Genomic DNA, 24,749 nt, shown 5'->3' on the forward strand with positions numbered 1-24,749 from the left:
AAATAATCAAGGTAAAGAGACATATTTTGGGGTGGCCAAATTTTGATCTCCCACATATCCAAGAACCAATATATGAGGCAGTAGATATATAAGTCTGGAGGTCAGGGGAAGGAGCTAGGCTGGGGATGTACATGTGTGAGTCATTAGCCTGAAGATGGGTTTTTAATGTGGAGAAGTGTTGATCTTGACGTAAGATTTCTTTTTATGAATATGGTTTTGCCTCAGTGTACAGTAAACCTTTTATCATTCAGAACCCGATTTTTCTCTTTTATGGGAAAACCAGGCCTTCTTTCTTCAACCTGTTTTTGGGATGTTTTATTTCTCATTTATACAAAGAATGCAGCTATCTTCTGTACAACCAGTGGCTTCCATGGAAAAAAAATATTGGCCATGGTATACATTGCACTTAAGCACATTTTACTTCATAATCTTTATTTTAGATCTTTTAATACTTTTTTATAGCTTTGAAACTATAGCAGTTATTTTTTTGCATGTTTGAATTTTAAGTATGTCTCCTATCTTATTGTCTCTCACAATTACAAAAATGTTTTTTTACATTGTATCTCAAAATACATTTTTTATTCGATTTATGTGACAGTTCCTGGGTGAAAAAGCATACTTTCCATTGAAGAAGTGATTGGGGAAAAGAACCATATTTTAACAAGATATACATTTGCATTCTAATTTTACTATAACCAGAAATTATTTTATTAGAAGAAATAAATATGTTGTATTTATGATTTAAAAATTACAAAATAATTGTGTTATTCTTTTAGATGAAATTGCTAAATACATGGAAACAGTGAAATTACTGGACTATGCCGAAAAACCTCTTTATCAAAATTTACGAGATATTCTTTTGCAAGGACTCAAAGCTATAGGAAGTAAGGATGATGGCAAACTGGACTTCAGTGTTGTGGAGAATGGAGGTTTGAAAACCAAAGCTATAACAAAGGTGAATTTTGTTATTGAATTATCGTTTGGACTTCCTGTGATTATAATTGCAACAAATTCTAATTTTAGAGCAGTAAATCAGTAGCTCAGTAAGGAAAATAATAACAGATTGCTTGGCAATTAAATATTTATCATTATTATATAAAGGCAAACTATGATACAGAAAAACATGTAGAGGGTTTTAGAAAAATGAACATTTATATATTTCTTATGTACAGTAGCAATTATTAAATTCCTGAAAAGATTCTAACTTGGGATGCTAAGGTCTGGCAGAGGGATTTTGATGGGACACTAAATTCATAGTTTGTGTTCTTTTCTCCCAAGTTGCCCCCTAAGGTTGATCTCGAATCTCAGTTTTTCCTTCTTTGTTGGTGGGGTCAAAGTGTTGACCATTTGAACCATTGGTATTTGAGAAATTACCATTTGAAAGTTTCCTTGTTTGTTGGTGTGGTGTGTTTACCATTTGAACATTATTTTGCTCTTTACAGAAATGTCATTATGTAAAGCTATGTATCTGTATATAAGAGGATTAATTTTTTGGAGAGATGTTACGAAATTGTGAACTTTATGGTAGAAATATTGTGCAGGCATGTACATAACTCCTGGTATCACTTTAATATTTAGATTTTATAGGTATTTGATTAACTTTATAGGTATTTGATTAACCTAAAATTTTGCTGATTGAGAAGTAAAGCTCTCTGTTACAGTGAGAACTTGTGCACTGCCGTTCCCCTTCCTTTGCAAGGCACTGTTTGGACCTTTGTGCTGAAGAGAATTTGGTTTCTGCAGGTTGGCTGACTTTACAGCTGAATAGGTCATTCTGCTGCAGAGCTAACATCTGTGACCTTATCATTCTCTTGTGTCCTTGGGTAGTTCACAAATGGAAATTTCCTGTTGGATCATCCCCTACATGTATACAGCTTCAGTTAGGGGGAAAAAATGAATACCAAATTGAACTATTAGGAGATTTCCTTCATTAGTTTACTGCTTTGTTTTGGTCCTCATGGCTGACACAGGGTTATTCTTCGTATAAAAGGAAATTATAAAAGTTAAGATTAGGTAAGATCATGAAGCTGCTTGATAGCCGTGTAACTGTAGATTAATTATTAATTTTGTTGACTTTTTGTCTTTTTGTTTGTAAAGTGAAAGAGTTGAATCAGACAGTTTTTTTTTAAAGATTTTTTTTTCTTTTTTAAGCCCAAAAACATTTTCTTCAAATAAATTGTAAATACCCCATATCTAAAACAGATAAAAGCAGAGTTCAACTGCCTGAAAAGTTGGGGGCTCCCTTTAAGGAAAAGCGTTGTCGTCTGAGAAATTAGTATTCCATTTCTTTTTTAGCAAGGGGTGTAAATCAAGTCTTTTTTTGCTCTGGTTACCAGGAAGCTCAGAGCTAAATATGATGCTTAATCATAGAAACTGTATTAATCCTTAAAATTAGCATATTTGCTCCCTCCTTTTTCCTTTGTCATAATTTTTAAATTTTTTTTCAGATTTATTATTCAGAGAATCCATGTTTAACTGTAGTTTTTGTTTTGGAACCCATTTGTGTCTTACAAATCCGTTTTTATAACTGCAAAGCACCTTAGAGATCATTACATGAGTTATACAAAAGTCAAGCATTTGAGCTGAAGTTTTTTGTCTCTCTTTTCATTATATATCGCTTCCTCCAGCTCAATAGATGACCTTGTCTGACAGCATTTACACTTATAAAAATCTTTGCTAATGCCTTATTTTTTTATTTTTACTTTTTCCAGTTTTATTGAGATATAATTGACTGTATAGGTTTAAGGTGTACAGCATAATGATTTGACTTACATATATCATGAAATTATTACCACAGTAAGTTTAGGAAAAAAATAAGTTAAAAAAATATATATATTCTTTGTATTTATCAGACTCAAGTCTCTTTTGGAAAGGGGTTGGTTAAACAATTCAATATCTATTTCTCTTTATGTTCCTAAGAGATATCTGTTATGGTAAAACCTATAAGCATTAATCAACAATGGAAAGAAGCAAGGTTTTTCTGTCCATTTTTTTACAGCCATGCTTAATTATGGTATGATATATTTGGAAACTAGAGTGAAATATGAATTTATCCACTTGGAAGTGTTTTCAGCCTCAGTAGCCTAAGAGTTTTATTTAAAGCACAGAATCTTGGGGTGACATAAAGCTGAAGAAGAAAGAGTCTGATTATCAATCTGCCCTTGAAAAGTACACAGCCAAAGATGTTCATTGTCGATGAGAGCGAAACACTTGCATTAGAATCTGGCAGTGTGGTTCCAACGGTTATTGGGTTCAGTGTGTACTTTTAAATCAACATTCAACAATTATGTATAAGGTCTAATTTATGTGCCTGGTCTAGGCCAGGTCCCTGGAGCCACAGAGATCGATAACATGTAGTTCCGTCCTTAAAGAATCCCTGCCTGTCCCATCTGGTTAAGAACAGCTCAATTTTCTGGAAGGAACTCACTAAGTTAGAAGGACAGTAATACCTCCACTAGCTATTTTCTTGTAGGGTTTTGATTAAGTTGCTTGCCCAAGCCAACAAAAACAGCTGTTCATTAGACTCTCTTGGGTCTTGTCCCTGGAGGTTCTTGGAGTAGGTTTAGACTGTGGCCCTGCAGTTTGTATTTTATTTTTTATTTTTCAGATAGTATATATTGTTGTTCCCTATGAATGATGTGCACATACCCTTCTTTCCACCTCCAAGTTTTTTGGTTTTTTAAGTTGTATTATGCTAGTTGGCTTTTCTAGAGTTTCTCTGACAAATTGTTAACCGTTGTTAAATAAATCCCTGCTAGCACTTAGCCTGGAGTGTGGTACAAAGAGTTGAACAAGAGCAAAGGCTTTCCATTGCAATCAGAGGCCTACGGCTGCTCTGGTGGTCTGCTTCCTGTCTCCTTGAGGTGATTGTGCCTCATGCAGTGTGTAATTTATACCAGGCAGCCTATAGTTTAAGTCAGATTACCCAAAATATACCCTCTAAATTGGGTGAAAATCTATCTAGCTTTTTCAGCATGATAGAGTAATAGAGAGAAACCATATTTTGAATATATGAATTTAGATTGTTGAAGTTGATACATTTCTTTCTGTTTTATAATGGTAGTGTAGCCATAGTTCTATATTTAAGAGGATTTAATGTTTACTAACAAATCTTTTCCTTCAGTGCCCCATTATTGAGTTCATTATTTTGAATCTCGTCTTATTTGGCTGGATTTTGTCAAGTATTTTTTCTCTCTAAATTTTTAAGTGAAGTTATGACATATATACAGAAAAGTATGCACATAAGTGTGGAATTTGAACTTTACAAAGTGAACATATGCATTTAAACATCACCCAGATCAAGATGTGGATCATTACCAGAATCCCAGAAACCTCACTCATTTCCCTCCCCCAGTCATGACCAATATTTTGACTTCGAACACCATAAATTAGTTTTGCCATTTAAAAAAATTATAGTAATAGCGCCATACAGTATGTACTCTTTTGTGTCTGTTTTTCATTCATTTGTATGTCTGAATTTCTGTTGCATGTAACAAAAATTTTTTTTCATTCCTGTATAGTACTCCATTATATGACTGTATCGTAACTCATTTATCCCTTGTACTACTGATGGATGTTTGAATTGTTTCCAGTTTTTGGCAATTGCAGTAATGCTGTTGAGTGTTTTTACAATTTATTTTGGGAAACATATATGTATTTCAGGTTGGGTATATAGTGGAGTTACTGTGGCATAGGGTTTATGTATGTTCACCTTTAGTAGATACTGGCAAGCAGTTTCCCAAAGCAGCAATCCCACTTTACACTCCCACCAGCAGCTTATGAGAGTTCCAGTTGCTCGCTGACACTAGCTATTGCATTTTATTTAACTTTATCTATTTTGGTGGATGTACACTGGTATTTCTTTATGGTTTTAATTTAATCTTGAAAATACTGATTTTTGAACATCTTTTTGTATGCTCATCAGCCTTGATTATCCTTTTTTTTGGTGAGGTGCATTTCAAGTCTTTTGTCCATTAAAAAATATTGGGGTTTCCTGCTTTTTTTTGATTTGCCAGAGTTCAGTACTTTGTATATATACAATATATGTATGTGCACATATTTTCTTCTAATCGGTGGTTTATCTTTTTACTCTCCTAATATGGTATCTTTTGATGAACAGAAGTTACTCATTTTAATGAAGTCTAAATTTATCAGTCGTTTTATTTATGGTTAGTGCTTTTTGTATTCTATTTTAGAAAAATTCTGTCTACCTCAAGATCATGAAGATATTCTGTTATTACCAAGAAACTTTATCTTACCTTTCGCATTTAGTTCTACAATTTAACAGAAATTGATTCTGTGCATGGTATGAGTCAATGTTTATTTACCCCATGTGGATATCTAGTTGATCTGAACTATTTATTGAAAAGACCATAATGTCCCCATAGTATGTAGTGGGCTTTCAGTAAAAATATGTGTTTGGGTGTGTTTCTGGATACTCTGTTCTGTACCATTAGCCTGCTTATCTATCTTTGTGTCAATGCACACTGTTCATACTATTGGCTTCATAATGATATCTGATAGTATAAGTCCTCCAGTTTGTTGTTCTTCTTTAAGATTGTCTTGGGTATTCTTGGCCCTTTGACTTTACATTTAAATTTTAGAATCAGTTTATTAATTTCTTCAAAAATGCTTCTGGGATTTTGATTGAGACTGCATTGACTCTCTATCATTTTGTGAAGAACTGACATTTTTACAATATTCTTTATTGTTCCATGATTATGGTATACCCCTATATTTATTTATTCTTTTATTTATCTTAGTCATGTTTTTAGTTGTCTCTATTTATGTAGAGACCATGCGCATCTTCCATGTCTGTTTTCTTCTAACTGCTTAATTCTTAGTCTATTTCTTTTATATCATCTGTGATTATCCTAAACCTTTCCTTCATGTCACTCAGTTGTCAGTTGTGTCTGCTGTTTTTTTGATGTTTCTAATATATTTCTAAGTTCTGTAATGATGATTGTTCTGTTTATGAGCTATGCAATTTCCTTGTTATCTTTTGTTTTCTTTTTTAATTATTTCTCATTTCCTCAGTTTTTTTAAGCCTTCAATGCATTTTATAAAATTTTCTTCTTTTTCAGAGGACTATGTTTTCTTTCAGAGTGGGGTCTTCAGCTATCTTTTGAACGCTATGATCATTTCTTTCATTTTCTCTTTTTGTCCCTGAGTATTCTAACTTTGTTGGCATGCTTTTTCTCTTGATCTTATTAATACTGAATAGGGATAGCTTCATCTGGACTTACTGGATTATTGTATTTGTGAATCCTTGGCTTTCCCATCTTATAAAACTGTTTTTCTTTTCCTCATAGTTTGGATTTGAGGGCTTGGTGTTGCTAATTGATTTTCTTTGCCTACTGGTACATATTTGGGGAGGATTTGGTGAGCTATGGCTCAGCTGGTGCTATAAGCCAAATTATCTGTCTTTCCCCAGTAGTTGCTTGCATTGTCTTCTAGCCAGAAGAGTCAAAAATTTGGTGAAATCTGTTGATTTGTTAATACGTTCTTAGTTAATCACAGTGAGAGAGAGACTTGTTGGGGATCTCTTCTCCATGGCTTTAGCTCTTTATGTTTTTCTTGTTTTCTCCTTTGTCATCTATTCTGGTAAATCCTTGTTTATTGTTGAAGATAATTAGTCCTGAATGATTTTGGTTGTTGTACCCTCTTTCTCCAGGCTTCTTCCCATTCAGAGAAGAAACAGAATCACAGGTCCTGCTTTGGTGAGTTACTGTGAGAGTAGGGAGGGTCTCCTCTTTTCAAGTCTTTTTTTTCCAAGGTTCCTACTTACATCTTGTAAATGGGAGATTATTGGTGAAAAATTTCAGAATGGTGTTTACTCCCGTTCTTTTCGCCTGTATGGTTCAGTGGTGTGTAAGGAGCCACGTGTTGCTTCCTGGAAATGTCTGGCTCCCTTCTTGGCTACCACTTCCCAGAGGTTAGCGTGTGAGGCTCTGCCACTGTTTGCTGCTGAAATATTTCTTAATTGCTAATTTGGGTTCATTTCTTCAGATTTTGAGTGGGAGGAGGTTGTGAAATCTTGCCTTCAAAATGTCCGACTCTTTTTCCTTAGCACATTTTAACTTTGTGTGTGTGAACATTTAGAGTTCACTAGAATCTGTGTCTTTCCCCCACGAGAGTGACCCGCATGTTTCACTTCCACTCTCCCAGCTCCTCACAGACCTTGTTCCACATTACAGTTTCCTGAGATTTTAGTTCCAGGGTTTTGTTTTTGTATGCTGTGTCTCATTAGCTCTTTAGAGTTAATCATGAGTCTAACTGATTTTTTTGTTACTACTTTTTTCTTGTATCCGTGTCCTTTTTCTTGGATTCATTTTTCAAAGTATGCTCAAATAATTTTTTTAAAGAGGGTTCATGAATGGTAAACTTTTTGAATCTTGGAAAGTCCAAAGATGTCTATATTTTGCTCTAGTTTGAGAATAATTTAGCTATGTAGAGAGTTCTTAATTTGAAGACATTGCTCTGTTGTCTTCTAGCATCCAATTTTGTTGATTTTTGTTTCTTGTTAGATTTATATGTTTTCCACTCTTGAAGCTTCTTGCTTTTTTCTTTATCCTTGGTGTTCTGCATTTCACCACAAGTGTAGATGTGTGTGGGTTTTTTTTTTGTTTTTTTGGTGTTTTTTTAAACCTCATTCATCCTTCTCTGTACTTGACGTGGACTCTTTTCATCTAAAGACTTAATGGCCATCTTTGACTCTCGAAAAATTTATCCTCTTAATGTATGTGAGTATTTCCTTTCCATCCGTCTCTGTTCTCTCCCTCGGGAACTCCTACTGCATGAATCTGGAACTTCAGAATCCAGCTTCTTTTCTTCACATCTCTTAACTCTGGTACCAAAGATTTTTCCTCTGTTCTTAACACTGCACTGGGTGGATCTGAGAGCTTCTTCTAGGTTACTAGTTTCATCTTTTCTGTTTTTCAGTCATATTTTAAGGGAAGTGATTATTTTCTTTGTATGTCAGCTTATTCTTCTTTTGATGTTATAGCCTCTTAAGTCTCTTTGAGAGTAGTAATTATGATAATTTTTTCTATTAACTTTTTTGGCACAGAGATAGTTGTGTTTGAGTACAGTATCTTTTTTTGGTTCTGTGATTTTTCTTAGATTTTGGCAATCTTTATTATCTATTTGTATGTTTTGTTGATTGACTAATTTTAATAGTGAGTTTCCTCAACCAAAATTGGAATGCCTGTTGGTTTAATGTAGTTTTCATTACAGATGTCTGCTTCCTGTGATTTCAGAGGGTGAGACCTTTGGCCAGATAGCTTGTTTTCTGGGTGTTAGGACTCCCTGCTTCTCCGCTTCTTTTGTCTAGTCTGGGAGGGCACTGTGCCACAAATGCCTCAGGTGATTCTAATGCAGATGCCAGAAAGGCAGGGCTGGTATCCTTGCACCCCAGACCAATTAAATCAAAAGCTCTGAGGGTGGACTCGGGCCTCAGGATTTTTTACAAGTTTCCTAGGTGATTGCATTGTGCAGACATAGTTGAGAACCACTGCAAACTAAAATTTGAGTATCTCTGAATTCTAGCTTATCTGTAGAAAACAGCCCTTCTGCAAATAGACAAAGCGGATATAGGGCATTAAAGTCTAAAAGACTTTCAATAATAGCACTTACCAGCCACATGACAAGTTTTTATATGTGAGCAGTGATTCACACGTGCCATACTTTGACCTTGGCTGTAAGAGATATGGAAGGAAATTGGTATCATATATGTGCCTTGAATGGTGCCCAGGGGAATTTATTAGTTGGTGTAACAAAAGAATATCCTTATAAGATATGTTCAAAACTTAGATCGAAAGGACAGTATTAGACCAAGATTCCATTTTTCTTTGATATCATGACAGTTTTTAGGAATTATGTAAACATTTGTGTGAATTTCTTTTTAATAAGGGATGAATTTTTTTAAAACTTTCTTTCTACGGAAATAATGTTGTCTATCTTGCTCATAAGATTGTTGTGAGGATTAAATGAGGTATATAAAGTGCTTAGAACTATGCTAGACACATAACAAGGGATCAATAAATGTTAACTGCAATATCGTTAATGCCTTTATTTTCACCTACTAAGTTTTCTCAGGTCTTTCTGGATTCTTGATGACAAGAAAATAACACACAGAATGTTTTAATTTGACTCTGTTAACACCTTCCTTTGAACTAAGATCTTACATCCTTAAAAAATCAGTTTATGAAATAAAGTGTATTAGGCAGATGTGAATGAAGACTGTCTTAACGTTTCACTTGGTGAGTGTGTGTGTTAGATTGTTTTGAATAGTAAATGATTTGGAATTGGTAAAAGTTGATTTTGCAACAAAAGGCAAGATAGTAATTACTGTGAAATAAAGACTCCAAAATTCATCTCCATAACTTACTTATATTAAAAACGTATAAATCACATTAATGAGTTTGAAGTTAACTTTTTTCCCTGAAGCTGTTGACTGATACTAAAGGATAAAACGTAATTAACATAAAGCAGAGGACTTCTGGGTGCCAAAGAATTCTGTGTCTACCATTTTCTACCTGTGCATTGAGGAGTTAGGTATTTTGTGGACATAGACTTATTGGGGAGAGGTCAGGCAGTCTCTTTCTAATAGGAACTCTAATGTAGCTTGATTTACTTTGTAAGAAACTTATTCATGTATGGCTTGAGATCATTTAATTCCCTACCGGTACATAACACAGGGTTTGGTTTTAATTGAAATATTTATCTTTATAGATATTGGCCTCTTTAGTTTGCAGTATTTTAGCTTCAGAGTCTTGTGCTTTTAATTCTTATTTTGAGAATTCCCCTGGGGTCTTGATGGTGCTTGGTACTGGTACTAGGATATCGACTCTTTAAACTTTAGGTTATCATTGAGCTTTTGTGTACTACTCTATATTCTGTTAGTACTTTTAAATTATTTTATGTGTACTTTACAGTAGTGATGTGAGATACATCTGCTTACAAATGGTGAAACTAAAATTTAAAAGAGGTTAGGTGACTTGTCTAGGGCTATGTAACCATTCATTGTTATTATTATGCATTTATATAGCTTTTTTTCACATAGGAGCTCAAGGCACTTAAAAGTCTCCTAGTGATTTTAGGCATAAAATATTAAAGACAATTAAAGCATAACTAGCTACCATTTGCCTCTCCCCATAAACTGCCCTTGAAACATCTTAACTTTGCTCAAGTTTTATGTTAATGCTGTAGGTCATGGCAAATATGAATGAAGAGGTATCATACTAATTCCAACGTAGAGGAGAATACAGGGACATATTAGTCTTCTAGACCTTGGTTTATTGAATTCTGCAAACATCTTTCAGTTTTTAAGTGACTACAAGGTTGATCATGTTGGAAGTTTCGTGGTCCTTGTGATATGAGTGATGTTAGAATCATGAAAGGCCATTGTTGCCAATAAGTTGAAAGTTGGATTTACTGTTTTCAGAAGTTCTGTTGGGAGATCTTTCCAGGCTGTGATTGCCAGTATTATATGAAAATTTGATGAGAGTAAGTTCTCATGCATGTAGTACTCCTGTAGATCATGTGATCAAGGTTAAGTTGTTTTTCAGCTCATTAACTGAGTGTTTTTTCTGGAAGGCTGAGTGACAGTAGGGCTCTAAAGCAGCTAGTTCTTCAGTAGGCCCAACTTCAGAAGAGACACACGTACGCGTCAAATAAGCAAGTAGACAGATTATGCTTACTTTGTTAAAGCAATGCTTTTATTAAAAAACATATTGCCTAGGAGCAGGCAATCAATTCTGATTGCCAACTAGATGAAGTTTTTTTCATTTATTTCTTTATTCTGACAGAGTCTACAAATGCATCAGTGTATTTTGGCAAACTCATGAATTAGCAGTAATTTTTGGTGTACCATTTTTAGATAATTACAGTAAATTCTTCATTCTTCATGGTATCAGAGTGGGCTAGCTTGAACTGGTGAAGAAAACAGATATTTCAAATTTTTGTTAGTCGTGTGTTTAAACATCATCTTTTGCTAAACCCTTTCCCCCGGAACTGTTAATAATTAGAAAATTACTTAAGTTGCACTTCTCTTCCTGATTCCAGAGTAGGTAACTAACAGTGTTGATAGGAGAGAAATAGAAATTTAAACAAACAATTAAACAGCAACAACAACAAATAAAATCCAAGTTTGACCATGAGGTCATGCATGTGTTACGTTTACGTATGGATTGATACTTCATGGAATGAAATTCCATGTATGTGGGATTACACTGGACACTTAAATTTACACAACTCTAAAGTGATTTCTTATAGGGCTTACATAAATACAAACAGTTTTAGAAATTTAACTTGTGTGTGTTTGTTGTGTGTTTACTGTTTTTATAAAAGCTAAAATTACTCTTTTGCTTTAATCTGTTTTGTAGTGTCTGGTTCTCAACTTGAGAATGAAGCATGTAACCATGCCAGGCACACAGTAGCTGCTTAGTGTGGTGCTCTTCACCTCTGCGAAGATGGAGGGCAGTGTTATTGTGGAAGGAAATTGCAATATTCATTATTCTTATTACTGTAGGCTTTATCACTGAAAGTCATTTAAAATAATCACTTTAATGCATTCTAGCAGAGTATTTTTAGATTATTCTTCAAATTCATCTGCCACTCTTTTTAAGTTACTTATTCATTTCCTAACCCACTTCCCATCTTTTCATTTCTTCTCCTTCCAATTATGTCTGACCTTTTCCTCAAAACTTATGTGTAGTTACTTCATGTCCATTTAAATACTGCACAGTTTTTGAGGGGCTTGGGTAAAATATGAAGTTATCTCTCTGTTATTACAATAGTAGTTGAATAATTGCTCAGCAGGTGCAGATCCATAGATATTTATGTGTAAAATACCATGCTAAACTCAGTGAGGGTTTGACATGTGAGGAAAAATGAGGAAATGAGGAAAACCATATTGCTTGCCCTCAGGGAGCAGAACGAAGGAGAGAAGTAGGAGAGAAATGGAGAAGAGTGTGGAATAAGCTACGCCAAGTACATATATATGTGTACTATAACTCCTTAGGAAGGGATGGGTGTGTTAAAACAGAGGCACAACAGCTGGGAACTGCTGCTCCCTACCAACAAGTCACATAGGGAGGCAGCATAGTTCTGTGGAAGGAAATTGATAAGGACAAAGAGCTCTGAGTTCTAGTCTTGCACCGTCACCAGCTGAGAAACACTGAGCAGAGTCCCTTAGCTTTCTTCTGTCCCCAGCCTCAGTTTTTCCTGTCTATATAGTGAATTTTAACTAAATCCACTGATTTTGTAAATATTGTGGTGTAACACATGTTTGCTTTACCTTCGTGGAAGATATGTTTTATCTTTTTTTTTTTCAGTTACTATTGAGTAACAAATATTCTATTTTTGGTTACCATTAAGGAAGGTAATAATAATTTGTAAACTGTATACATTTGCATGATGATTTCAAGTGGCCTTAAATAAATAAAATAAGACTAACTGATTAGTGCAGTCAGTGCTTTGAATCATATACGGTACCAAACATTTAAAAATTGTAGGCTATATATTCTAAGTTTTGATAATAAACATTTATGACTTTTGTAAAAAGAGGAAAAAACCAACAACAGTCCCTGAATACCCATCTCCTTTGATATAGCCATGAATCTGATTGGCTCTTTTAAGAGGCTCTTGAAAGCATCTAGAAGTGATCTTTTGATGTTTGGCTTGGGAAGCGAAAAATTGGTCTTCGTTTTTTGCCCCTGAAGATTTTTATTCTCCTTTTCCTTTAAAACAGTTTTAAGTCTCCAATCAGTGTTTAGACTATTAGTAAATTTTCGGTCCAAGTGCATCTAGCTGATTTGTCTTCCTGTTTCTAAATTGGAAGTGAGAAGCTGCTAATTAACTAAATTTTAGCCTAGCATATCTGAACACTTCAAAATTACAATTTATAATATATACGCTAATGCCCTTTGAAATAAACCTAATTTTTTAAAGATATTTTAGCCGTGTTGAACTAAACGAAAACTCTATCCTGTTTATTTTATGTTATTCTTGTGTGTCGTACAATATTTTGGTTTCATTTATAATTGCAAATAAAGGAACCTGTGAGACCTGGTATGGAATATGACGGAATCAGAGATTAGCATAGTCACTTTGCAAAGCCGTTTTCTGTTCAAAGAGAACCAAAATATGCACTATCTGAAGCCTAAGATGTTGACAAATAACAACATATGAAGCATTTGGAGATAATCAGGAGAAAGAAGCTGGCAGCAAATTGTTTGGAATGTTACTCATTGCTCTATAAAGTGAATAACATACTTAGATACTATTAAACTTGCAGGTTTTTTTTTTAATTGGTCTTCGTCTGTACATCATTGGCCCTTTCTATCCAGACTACATACGTTGTCAGAAAAGTTGGGCAGGAGATACTCAGCTGAAGTGTGGATTAATGAAATTCAGTGCTTTACCTAATGCATACTGCTTAAAACACAGGTGTTTCTTTTGTTGGTTGAATACCGTCTGATTTTCATTCCTGTGTAATTTACCTGCATGGAGATTAAGAAAGCTCCTTTTTATTAAATAAGCTTGAAAACAAGATGAATGCACTAGGTTCTTGGGTAGAATGTATTGGATAGCTCCCTTTATAATGAGCATTTAAAAATCTGCCCTCCTAAAACTGGAAAATGCATTCTTTCCTGTATGGAAAGCAATATAGTACTGAAATATTCCTCCTTAATTTTGGTCTGAATGAACAAAAGTGTCTGTGTTTATTCCTGCCTAATGCATCACAAATCTGCTGACATGCTAACCTTGGAGTCCTGGCTGGCGTTAATCAGGCCTGTGCACCGGCAGGAAAGATGTACCTAATGCACTCCATCAGTGCAGTTTGCATATGGAAGTTCTCACAGGGGAGCTGCCCTGTGCCAGCTGAGGGTTACCTGCCCACTGCAGTTATTGTATGTAATTATCGAACCAATCTGTTCAGCCCAGCAGGGTTTAGATGGTAATCATGAAGCAACACTTTGGAAAAGAAAGATGTAAGGCACTCTCCCCTTCTCTCATCAGTTATATGAAGTTACAGATACTCTTACAGCTATTTTTGAGAAACAATACCTGCATATACAAATCTGCTAAATGAATGCCTTTTAAAGTTTCTTCAGGTTTAGTCAAGTTGTTATTTTTGTGTATGTGAAGCATTTTCTTTGGGAACATGCTGGGTATCTCTGAGTTCTAATCTTTCTACAGCCACCTTAAGAATACTTTGAAACGGGATTAATTGTAATACATAGATAATAACGGTTCTGACCATTTGGAGGTTTTAAGATACTGTGGTTTGAATAGAGTTGAGCTTTCCCATGTAGTTCTCTTTGGAACAGAACCCATGGTTGCCATTAGGACAGAGAACAGTGTGCTGTCAGCAGGTATTATGCTCTTTCATAGCTATACACAGAATGGCCTGAAGCAGGGAAAATTCTAGATGAAGTTTAACTTAAGGCTAATTGTTAGAAAATATAAGCAAGAACATTCTGTTGCGTTGTGAAATTTGGAAAGTATCAGATGATTTCCTAAATGGTACAGACTTATTTCAGGCAACCTAGAGAAGCTTTGAGTTATAATTTGGATTTTAACACATTTAAGTTTGAGACTACATGGGGTAAAGTTATATGAAAAATAAAATGTTTTAAATTTATTACTAATGTCCTTCTATAGTTATACCTACATATAGAGATGTTAAGTACTTTAAAAATTTTGCACAGGACTGAACTAGTTAGGAAATGTTGTAATGATAGAAAGTAATAAAAAGAAATTGAACGACAATTTGGGAAGAATGGATGGTGACAGAATATTGGCATTAACTCCTAAGTAACACTCAACTAGAAAAATAAATAGAAAATAGGAAAGAACTGAGAGAATGGCGGAAAATCCAGCTAGTTTTTGAGATTTTAGGAGAGCTATGTAATTTTAAGACCCTTCCTTTACAGTAAGGTTTATGACCCTCTTAAACTTTTTTTTCTTTTTCTTTTGAGGAAGATTAGCCCTGGGCTAACATCCGTGCCCATCTTTCTCTACTTTATATGGGACGCCGCCACAGCATGGCTTGACAAGCGGTGCATCGGTGTGCGCCCAGGATCCGAACCCGTGAACCCTGGGCCGCTGAAGCGGAGTGCATGCACTTAACCGCTACACCGCCGGGCCAGCCCTGGCCCTCTTAAACTTCTAATGAAAAATATACCAAAAGAAAATTTATTAGAAGTTTGCCATTATTGATTCATGAATAGAATTTTACTACCAATTTGTAAAGTATAACCACTGATACAATGTATGGGACAAGGTGTGTATTTTCCCATTTATCGAGTAGATTTACCCCCTCTCCCCCCCATACACATTGTAAAATGGGAGAGTAAGTATCATTGTCCTGCGTGAATGGTGATATCAAATTTGTAAAACGCTTTGCTTTAAAAGAGAGTTTCTGTATAACCAGTCCTGATAGTTAAAACATGGCTTTCAGTGATGAACTATGTGAAGATAAAAAGTTAGAGGTGGGTATAACAAATATAGCCACCATCCAGACCAACTGTAAAGTTGGAGGTTCTCTTAATCCCATTTTCTTCCGTCCCTCATCCCTTCCCTTAAATCACCACTACCCTGAAGCTGTGTATCGTCTTTCTGTATGTTTTGACACACCCACACCTGTATAGATTCACATATATACTAATATATGGTAAGTCTGTATATTTGCTTATTTGACCATCAGACCACATCTCTCTCTCTTTTTTTTTTTTTTTTAATTTTTGAATGTAAGAAGCGAAAGAAAGAAATTGAGGAAAGCGCAGAACTTAGTGTTGAAGATATGGAATGCTCAAATACACAGACAAAGGAGGCCACACAAACTCGTAAGTTGAATAGTCTTGCTTATTAACTTGTTCCATATATAAACACAAATTTCATCTCCTTCCACTAGATAAGGAGTTAACTATTTGGGTCATAATATTTTGATTTTATAATAAAATATCGTGTGCAAAGACCTTATATTTGTGTGGTGTGTATCATAATGTCTCTTGTACACACGTTGTGTTATTTGCTGTTCACGGTAATCAGGAAGTTGGGAGCTACTCTCATTTTGCAGATATGGAGCCCGAGACACTGAGCATTTAAATGACACAGCCATTGTGAGAGGGTTAGGTGTAGAGAGCAGAACTCTTAATTCTCAGGCCAGTATCTTTCTGTTTCCGCACACTGGTCCATGTGCGCATGTATGCGCTCTGGGGGGATAGTACATGGCTTACCGCAGCTGCCTGATTGTTCCCCACAAAGTCTGCTAGCTCTTCTTGTCTCTCAGTTAGTTGGGATGCAAGGAATTAAAGCCTCGAATCATCACTTTTCAAAGCCCTTGGAGCAAAAAGCAAGGTATACAGTCACTTCTTGGCTCATAAACTGGTGCTGAAGGCACTTCCAGTATGGAGTAGTTCCAGAAATGGCATTAGCAAAGGCAACATGTGCAAAGGGCAGAATGAGGTTGGACTTCGGTCTGGTTAAGAAAGGGCCAGTCTGTGATGTGTAGGCACACCTATGGGTGCCTCAAAAAAGGGAAGAATGTGTTCCAGGTTTCTTAAGAGATGATTTCCTTGACTCAAGGAAGAAACATGCAGTGCTGGCTATAGTACCATTTTGTTTTTATAGATGACATCTCTTCTCTGCCTGCCTTTTGTTTATTATTTTGTCGGTCCTGAAATGTTTCTTGATTTCTAATAGAAAAGGCTTATTTTTGGTAAAAATTTCATTAAAGCATAAGTGCCCTGTTGAGTTAGGCCAATGATATATTTGACAGTGGCACCGGTGCATATTTGTGGAAAGTGAAAATTCCTCTTTCAAAGAGAATCATCTTTGCCCTGATTTTATTAACATTTTCTTCGTTATCTATTATGGATAGAACATCCCTAGGTTTATGTGAATTTACCCAAGAGAATACTTGGGACATTTGCAGGGGAGTCTATAGCTTCATTCTGGAGGCTGCAGGGTTTGGAGTAGTCCCTCTCTCTTTTCGGCTGCCATCTTCCATTCCCTACTGTATTTCTTTTTTTCCCTCCTCCCCTGTCTTGTTCACTTTGTTATTAGGAAGTGAGGAGTCCCGAGGAGCAGTACATGGAAGCGTGTCTCAGCCAGAGGCTAGCAGCAGCAGCTATGACAGTGAGTGGGAGCAGAATTAAGGAGCGTTTATAGAGTAATATTCTTACTTGGAAAAAAAGATCTCTTAAACTTTGAAACTGGCAATTTTAGTTTAGGAAAGGTCTTACGTTGTTACAGTAAGGTTGATCCCCATTTAGACCAAAGCAAATTCACAGCTGTCTGTGGCAACGACTCACACCTCTCTTACTGCTGGGAGGTCATTTGTTACATGAACTTTGCCTAATGAGCATCAGAGGTATTTGTTTTGATACATAAATAATTTTAAATTTGACTATAATTATGAAAAATGTTTTTTGTACCTAAAATTTTAATTTGAGGTCCTTATACTGTGAAAAAATATATTAATTTATATTTTTTAATGGCAAAACAAGAGAGTAGTCTCCATTGCTAATTTAAGGAGAACAATTCAGATTTTTTTATATTAAAAAAATAAAAGAATAATCAGTCTCTCCCTTAGTTATATAGACTCTGAATTGCTTTATTTAAATGCTGTTTATTTTCCCATTGTAATTCATTTTTCCCCTAAAGTATAAGTCTAGTTAAGGTACTTTACTATCTAAATGTTCAAAAATGAGAGAAATATTACATGATAACCTGATATGGTAAAATGTTATCGCTTCTAGCATAAAAAAGAAAAAAACCCCAAAAACAAGAGTTCATGAAAATGTATGTATTTGTATTCATCAGTTGAAAGTAACTTGAAGGAGAAGGTGCATTGTTACGTTTGATTTTTTTTTTTAAAGAAATATATAATATAATTCAGTGAATTCTGTGTTTTAGAGCTTTAAGATTTTGTGTCATAAATGTGTTTCAAGAATGGTTACCTCTAACAGCGGCTTTAGAAATGTCAGTTTCTTCATTAACAATTTTATTTTCAAACACAATTTATGGTTTACAATATGGTAAGAGATTTTTCTCACTGTGTGATCTTTCAGAATGCTGTGCCTAGCAAAATGGGAGCAACTTTCCTTTAATATCTATTTAGACCATTTTAAAAACGTGTATAATTTTCTTGATACACCTAAACTCATTTTGACTAGTTGGGGGTCTATTGTGTAAGAACACATTCTGAAAGCTTTCAAAATGTGTATTATGTAGGTTTTCTCAAAGAAAGAGAGGGGGTGACGGGGTGGTTTTCAAGAAGAACAGAGGCCTCCAATCCTTTTACTTTTATGCAAGGTGTAATTTTTACCAATTGAGAAAATTTGGTTATTTGCTGCAAGTAATTTTTCCCCCACAAAATGATAAGCCTTAAAAAACCATGCATATTCTGGCATTTCGAAACCAGGCCAATATTTCAGAATTGTACTAAAAATGAGCTAACGTAGCTGTGGTATTTATGGCTAGCATACTTTGTCCCTACTGTTGATAGAATGGACAGCACTCAGCAGCCTACTCTTACTGGTGTTATTTTTGAAGTACCTTGGATTTTGGACCATTCTTGAGGATTCTCTGAGGAAAACATGATTTATGTTTAACTCTTGAATATCTGTGGTCAAGAAAGAGGTTTTTTTAAGGGCACCCTACAAAGAAATCGCCCACTTGGTTTTTTCCTTCTGCATTTAAAATCACAGAAGAGTATGCCAAACTTGTATATTTTATTTTTCAAATATTACATTTTACATATTAGTCTTATGATTGGACCTTTTACCAATAGTAGCATATTATGAAAACGAGTATATATATATATATATATTTTTTTAAAGATTTTATTTATTTATTATGTTTTTTCCCCCCAAAGCCCCAATAGATAGTTGTATGTCATAGCTGCACATCCTTCTAGTTGCTGTATGTGGGACGCCGCCTCAGCATGGCCGGAGAAGCGGTGCGTCGGTGCGCGCCCGGGATCCGAACCCAGGCCAGCAGCAGCGGAGCGCGTGCACTTAACTGCTAAGCCACGGGGCCAGCCGAAAACGAGTATATTTTTTAAAGAGACAAGAAGAGAAATAGATTTTTCCTGCAACAATCAGAATTGATTATTAGGGAAAATATTGAATTGATAAATGCAGCAAAGTCTCCAAGTTGCATAATACTGATTATATAATAAATTCCAGGTGGTGATAGCATTTTTAGTTGCAGGGAAAACTTTAAATCTAGAATGAACGAGATAAGCAACAATGGTATTTAAGAGTAAAATGTGAAATTAGGGTGTTAATGAGAATAACGTTACTTAAACATAGCTATAATTGTTAACTTTAGTGTCCTTTGTAATGTGACTATAGATTCAAAATTTATTGAAAGGGAGATGTGCTATAGTATTGATTATTGACCTTGGTTATGTGATGTTCCATTATGCCAATCTCAGATGATCACAACATTCTCAGTTTTCTATGCAAAATTAATTTCAAAATTCTGGAAATAAAAACCTGAAAATCTACCATGGGATATTTTTAAAAGAAGGCTATATCTGGGCCGGCCCCGTGGCTTAGCGGTTAAGTCCGCACGCTCCGCTACTGGCGGCCCGGGTTCAGATCCTGGGCACGCACCGACGCACCGCTCCTCCAGCCATGCTGAGGCTGCGTCCCACATACAGCAACTAGAAGGATGTGCAACTATGACATACAACTATCTACTGGGGCTTTGGGGAATAAAAAGGAGGAGGATTGGCAATAGAGGTTAGCTCAGAGCCTGTCTTCCTCAGCAAAAAAAAAAAGAGAAGGGTTAGCACGGATGTTACCTCAGGGCTGATCTTCCTCACACACACACAAAAAGAAGGCTATATCACAAAAATTGAAGGAAAAACTCAAAAGTTTAAACCAGCCATGGTATAGGCCATGCATTATGCTTGGCAGAAAAAAAAGATATTCATATAAGTTTGAAGTTTGCTTTAACTGAAGTGTATGGCAATTGAATAGAAGCTAGAACTTGGAAAAATAAAAAACTCTGATTTTTAAACTAATCTTCCAGTTAAGTAACTAAATAAACCTTTAATCAGAAAACTTTTAGAAACTGTTTATTATTAGACATATGTGGTAGATATTTTGTCTGAGATTCAAAGAATGTATTGTACATTTCAGACAAGAAGTATTGATCTCTTTGCTGTTTAGTGCATTCATTGATTAGTTACAGGCTCCCTCGCTGCCCCTCGCACTGGTACCGTTGCTTTTTCCTGGCAGACGGAAACACAAGGCAGTGGGAAGGTGCACTTCCTTTGCCAGCACTAGGCCGTCATGATCAGGCTTCAACATATCCTCTGACTCTGCTGTGCTCGAGTTGGAGGTGGCATGGCGTGGTGGTTGGGAACAGAGTCTGCTTGGTGAGGCAGAACTCCCATGCCCCCAAGAAAGAATCAGTGATTTATTCCAACCTGGGAATAGTTGGATATGAACTGTCTTAAGATAACTTAGACCAGCATCAGATGTGATGCTTTTCTAGAAGGCTGCTCAGTTGGGATCTATTTAATTCTTAGTGGAAAAGACTGCATTTTGGAATAGCCTGGTGCTCTCTTGCCTAAAGAGTACAGGTAACATGCTTTAAAAAGCGACACATTTAGAATAAAATTCCTTGCTTCTCATAATATGCATAAGCTCAGCACTTCCCTCAAGAGATGAATACTTATCTTGCTGCTGTGGTTTACATTAGTAGTTAATGTTTTAAATTGTACAATAAAAATTTGAGGGAGAAATCTTTCAGTACCAGTGTAAATGGGATGCGTTGGACCCGTGGAAGAGTGCTGCTGTAACGTAAGACTAGAAGGTAGATTTTGTTAGCATATTTTTTGACATATTAAAAAACTGACACAATTTCCTGAGATTTTCAGGGTATTAACAGTTTTATCTTTGTGTATGAATTTCATCTCCACAAATCATCATATAGGTTTTTAATATTAATAAGAATATATGGAAATACTTATATTTCTGTTCTTCTTTGCTTTTATAAATTAATGACTAATGATTTAAATTTCTTTGTTTTCTTTTCAAGGTTCAAAAACCAGAAAGAGAGTCCAGAAGTAAATCAAATGCTGTGAACCAATTTTTCTTTTCTTCTTTTCATTTGACTTTTTCCTTTTTTTCTGCTCTAAGTGTTTTGTTTTCATGTGAGTCTTAAGGGGTGGGGGTAACAATGAAATACCTATGTCTTTGAAAAGCAAACTTTTTTTTATTAAAATAAATACTTTGTACAATTTATTAAAGGCTAATTTATAAAGTTTCAAAATCTCTAGATTACACCCTTTAAGCTATCACCACGCTGTATGTGTTTGAGGTTCTGGAGTACATATAAGAAAAATTACTATGACATGTACTTCTCTAATCATTGTATATTTCCCAGAGTATATAAAATCTATGACAAAGTCCTTTTAAGGAAATACAGAACTTAAAAATAAAAGTCTCTTTTTGCTTGATACAAACACGCAACTTGTGGCCATAAGATTTGGTTTGTATTGATTTTGTTCAGTTCTACAAGCATTTATTAAGCACTCGTAATATGAAATGACAAGTACAAAGAAGGGAAAGGATTATGAAAGAAAAAGTGGAATAATAAGTATATCTGTGAGAGATAAAATATACATGTTTGAAAGTTAGATTACATAAGAATTATGTAAGTATGCGAGCTATATGATAAGAAAACATGATAAATTATCAAGTGGTGGCGTGATCAAGGATTTTATAGACTGGCTTCCTTTAAGGAAATCCTGTGGGGGGAAAATATATATCTTATTGTCATTTACATATTAGTTTTCTTGCAAGTTTCATTTTTTGTGGCATATAATATTTGTACAGTAAACAAGCACGTTAGAGCTGTAGTGATTAGAAATTTTAAAATGTCAGCTTTTTGTAGTTGCCTTGGGAACAAAAGCTTGGAATGTAAACATTTATGAACAATTTCAAGATTTACTTTGTTAGCGAAATTGGGATTGGATTGTATTTTTTCTAAAGGGTGGTACACCTTACCATTTGTGGCATGTGGAATGTTTTTAGATGGTGTAGAGACACACTTTTATTTAAGTATTTAAGCATTTATTTTAATATGTATTCAAAATGTAAGTAGACATTAAACTGGTTATTTTTCTACAAGCCCAAAGTACGTATTCCAGTTTTTAAAGAAGCAAGTTGATTTGAAGAAAATATTAAGTAAATAATAGTACAGGTGGAATGTAGACATATCAAAAATTGCCAAGGTTGTACCAAGTTTGAGCAACAGACTGTAACTTTTGGCTCTGATGTGGCTATTTGGTTCTCACGTGAAGCGCTTACCACCCTAGTGGTCAGATGCTGAAGTATGCAAAACAGATCTGCAGACTTTGCTCTGAAGGTTAACCTTGTAAATGCCTCCTGAAGTTCTAGGGCTATGTGTCTTTACAGAATAGAGAACTAGATTTTGGGCAGAGACTCCTCCTGTATTCTGTAGAATGTTGGATTTTAGTGCTCATCAGTGTTATGGTCCCAAGTTTATTTGTAACACCTAAATCAACTCTCAAGTTCTGTTTCAAACACATTGACGCTTAAAATAGGATAAAATGTGTGTGCTGTGTTTCTGTGTATATGCCTTAGCCTTTTTTATTTTTCAAAACACAAAAACATAGCCAAACCTGTTGGTTAAATATTAAGAAAACAAATATTTCTTCACATATTGTTTTTAACAAGTGCTGGCATTTTCTCGAATGTTTCTCTGTTGGCAGAGCTGCAGAAATGAGAAACTAGTAGCCCTAGTGGCCAGTTGGACGTGTCAGCTGCACCCTGGTTCTGCTCTTCTTCTGTCCCCTACCTTACACTGGTGTCTCTTACCCCCTTTATTTTTAAACATGGTCAGATAACCTCCTTGTTATTCAGAGTTAGGCTTTTTTTCTTGCCTTTTTCAGTTCTATATTTCCTATTTTAATCTTGCATTGTTTTTATTTTCTTTCCAATCTCTGCATTCGGTGGATTCTGCCATTCTTCGTTCTCCCTTCACAGTCCAGCTTCCCTCTTCCAACACGTATTCCTAGCCCCACTTTGCCTGCCTCCTCTGCCGCTGGCTTATGTCCTTAGCGAGCTGAGGCTTTCTGGTCTGTGGAGGATCGACATCTGTGCCAGGCTCTTGTCCTTCCCACAGCAGGAGCTATGTGTGCTCTGCATTTCCAGAAAGTAACTGATAAATCTTTGGTAACCAACTAAGCCCTGAAGTAAAATAGCTTCTAGGTGTTCTTCAGTAGTGATCTCTTAAGACAAATAAAACGCTAATAGGCCAGAGCTATAAAACCCCAGTTACTTCTCTGAGTTACTCAATTGAATGTGCTTATAAAGACGTTAGTTGCACAGTAATAAATTAGTAGTGGAAATATAAATAAATTATATGTATTTATGTGTGTCTGCATATATATGTCAGCATTATATGCTTATTCTTTAAAATTCTATTTTTAGTGCTCTATGTTATTCTAGTTATCAAGGTGTATTAATAACACATGGTCATTGTAGAAAATTTAGAATGTACAGTAAAGTGTCAAAGGACAAACCAGCCATACTACTACCACCCACAGGCAACCGCTGGTAATGTTTTGAAACATTTTCTTTCAGTCTTTTCTATGCATTTTTATCTTTGAATAATTATCATACTTTATATAAAGCTTTATATTCTGCTTTTAAAGCTAACATTAAATACTTTATTATTAACAGATACTTCATAAATATAAAGTTTATGTTTCCATAATATTTTTTATTATGGATTTATGATACTTTCATAACTATTTCCTTAATATTGGACATTTAAGTTTTTTTCAGTATTGGGATATTATAAACAATATTCTTGGATAAAACTGGGCAGAAATCTTTGTCGACATGTACAAATATTTCCTTAGATTTTTGAAAGGGAATCACTGGGTCAGAGACTATGCAAATGGAAGGTTATTGATTTATGCTATCAACTTGCTTTGGAAAAAATCCATCAGTTAACACTTTGCCCAGTAAATGAGAATGCTCAACTTTTAATTTTTTTTTTTTTTTTTTGCTGAGGAAGATTGGCCCTGAGCTAACATCTGTGCCCATCTTCCTCTATTTTATATGTGGGACGCCTGCCACAGCATGTCTTAATAAGCAGTGTGTAGGTCTGCACCCAGGATCCAAACCTGTGAACCCTGGGCCGCTGAAGCAGAGCATGCAAACCCAACCACTATGCCACTGGGCTGGCCCCCTCAAATTTCATTTTTGTCATCCTTGAGTATTACTAATTTTTATAATTTGATTTTTTGTTTTTTGTTTTTTTTTGTGAGGAAGATCAGCCCTGAGCTAACATCCCTGCTAATCCTCCTCTTTTTGCTGAGGAAGACTGGCTCTGAGCTAACATCTATTACCAATCCTCCTCCTTTTTTTTCCCCAAAGCCCTGGTAGATAGTTGTATGTCATAGTTGCACATCCTTCTAGTTACTGTATGTGGGATGCCACCTCAGCATGGCCGGAGGAGCAGTGTGTCGGTGCCCGCCTGGGATCTGAACCCGGGCTGCCAGTAGCGGAGCGTGTGCACTTAACCGATAAGCCACGGGGCTGGCCCTATAATTTGATAAAGTAAGTTTTTTTCTAATTGCTAGTGAACCTGAGCAATTTTTTGTTTGTAAACTAGTCATTCTATTTTCTCCTTGATGTATTTGTTTGTACTGTTTGTATAGTAATGATCTTAACCGTTTGTCATGT

At 35.4% G+C, this 24,749-nt stretch overlaps 1 protein-coding gene across 9 annotated transcripts in view; it reads left to right on the plus strand.

The window, feature by feature from the left end:
- The window catches only part of VRK1 (VRK serine/threonine kinase 1), an 84,335-nt gene extending 60,926 nt beyond the window's left edge, over positions 1-23,409 (plus strand). For 3 of the 9 annotated variants that reach the window (XM_058567664.1, XM_058567661.1, XM_058567666.1), the window contains 3 exons: positions 777-955; positions 15,761-15,851; positions 21,067-21,833. In XM_058567664.1, the coding sequence (XP_058423647.1) occupies positions 777-955; positions 15,761-15,851; positions 21,067-21,098 (302 nt within the window). In that variant the 3' untranslated portion in view covers positions 21,099-21,833. Of the gene's footprint in view, positions 1-776; positions 956-15,760; positions 15,852-17,073; positions 17,146-21,066 lie in introns of all 9 variants that reach the window. The other 6 variants (XM_058567665.1, XM_058567660.1, XM_058567670.1 and 3 more) reach the window with 5 other exon arrangements.
- Positions 23,410-24,749: the final 1,340 nt, after the last annotated feature.

This window comes from Diceros bicornis, chromosome 24 (genome assembly GCF_020826845.1).
Source record: "Diceros bicornis minor isolate mBicDic1 chromosome 24, mDicBic1.mat.cur, whole genome shotgun sequence".
Classification (NCBI taxonomy): Eukaryota; Metazoa; Chordata; class Mammalia; order Perissodactyla; family Rhinocerotidae; genus Diceros; species Diceros bicornis.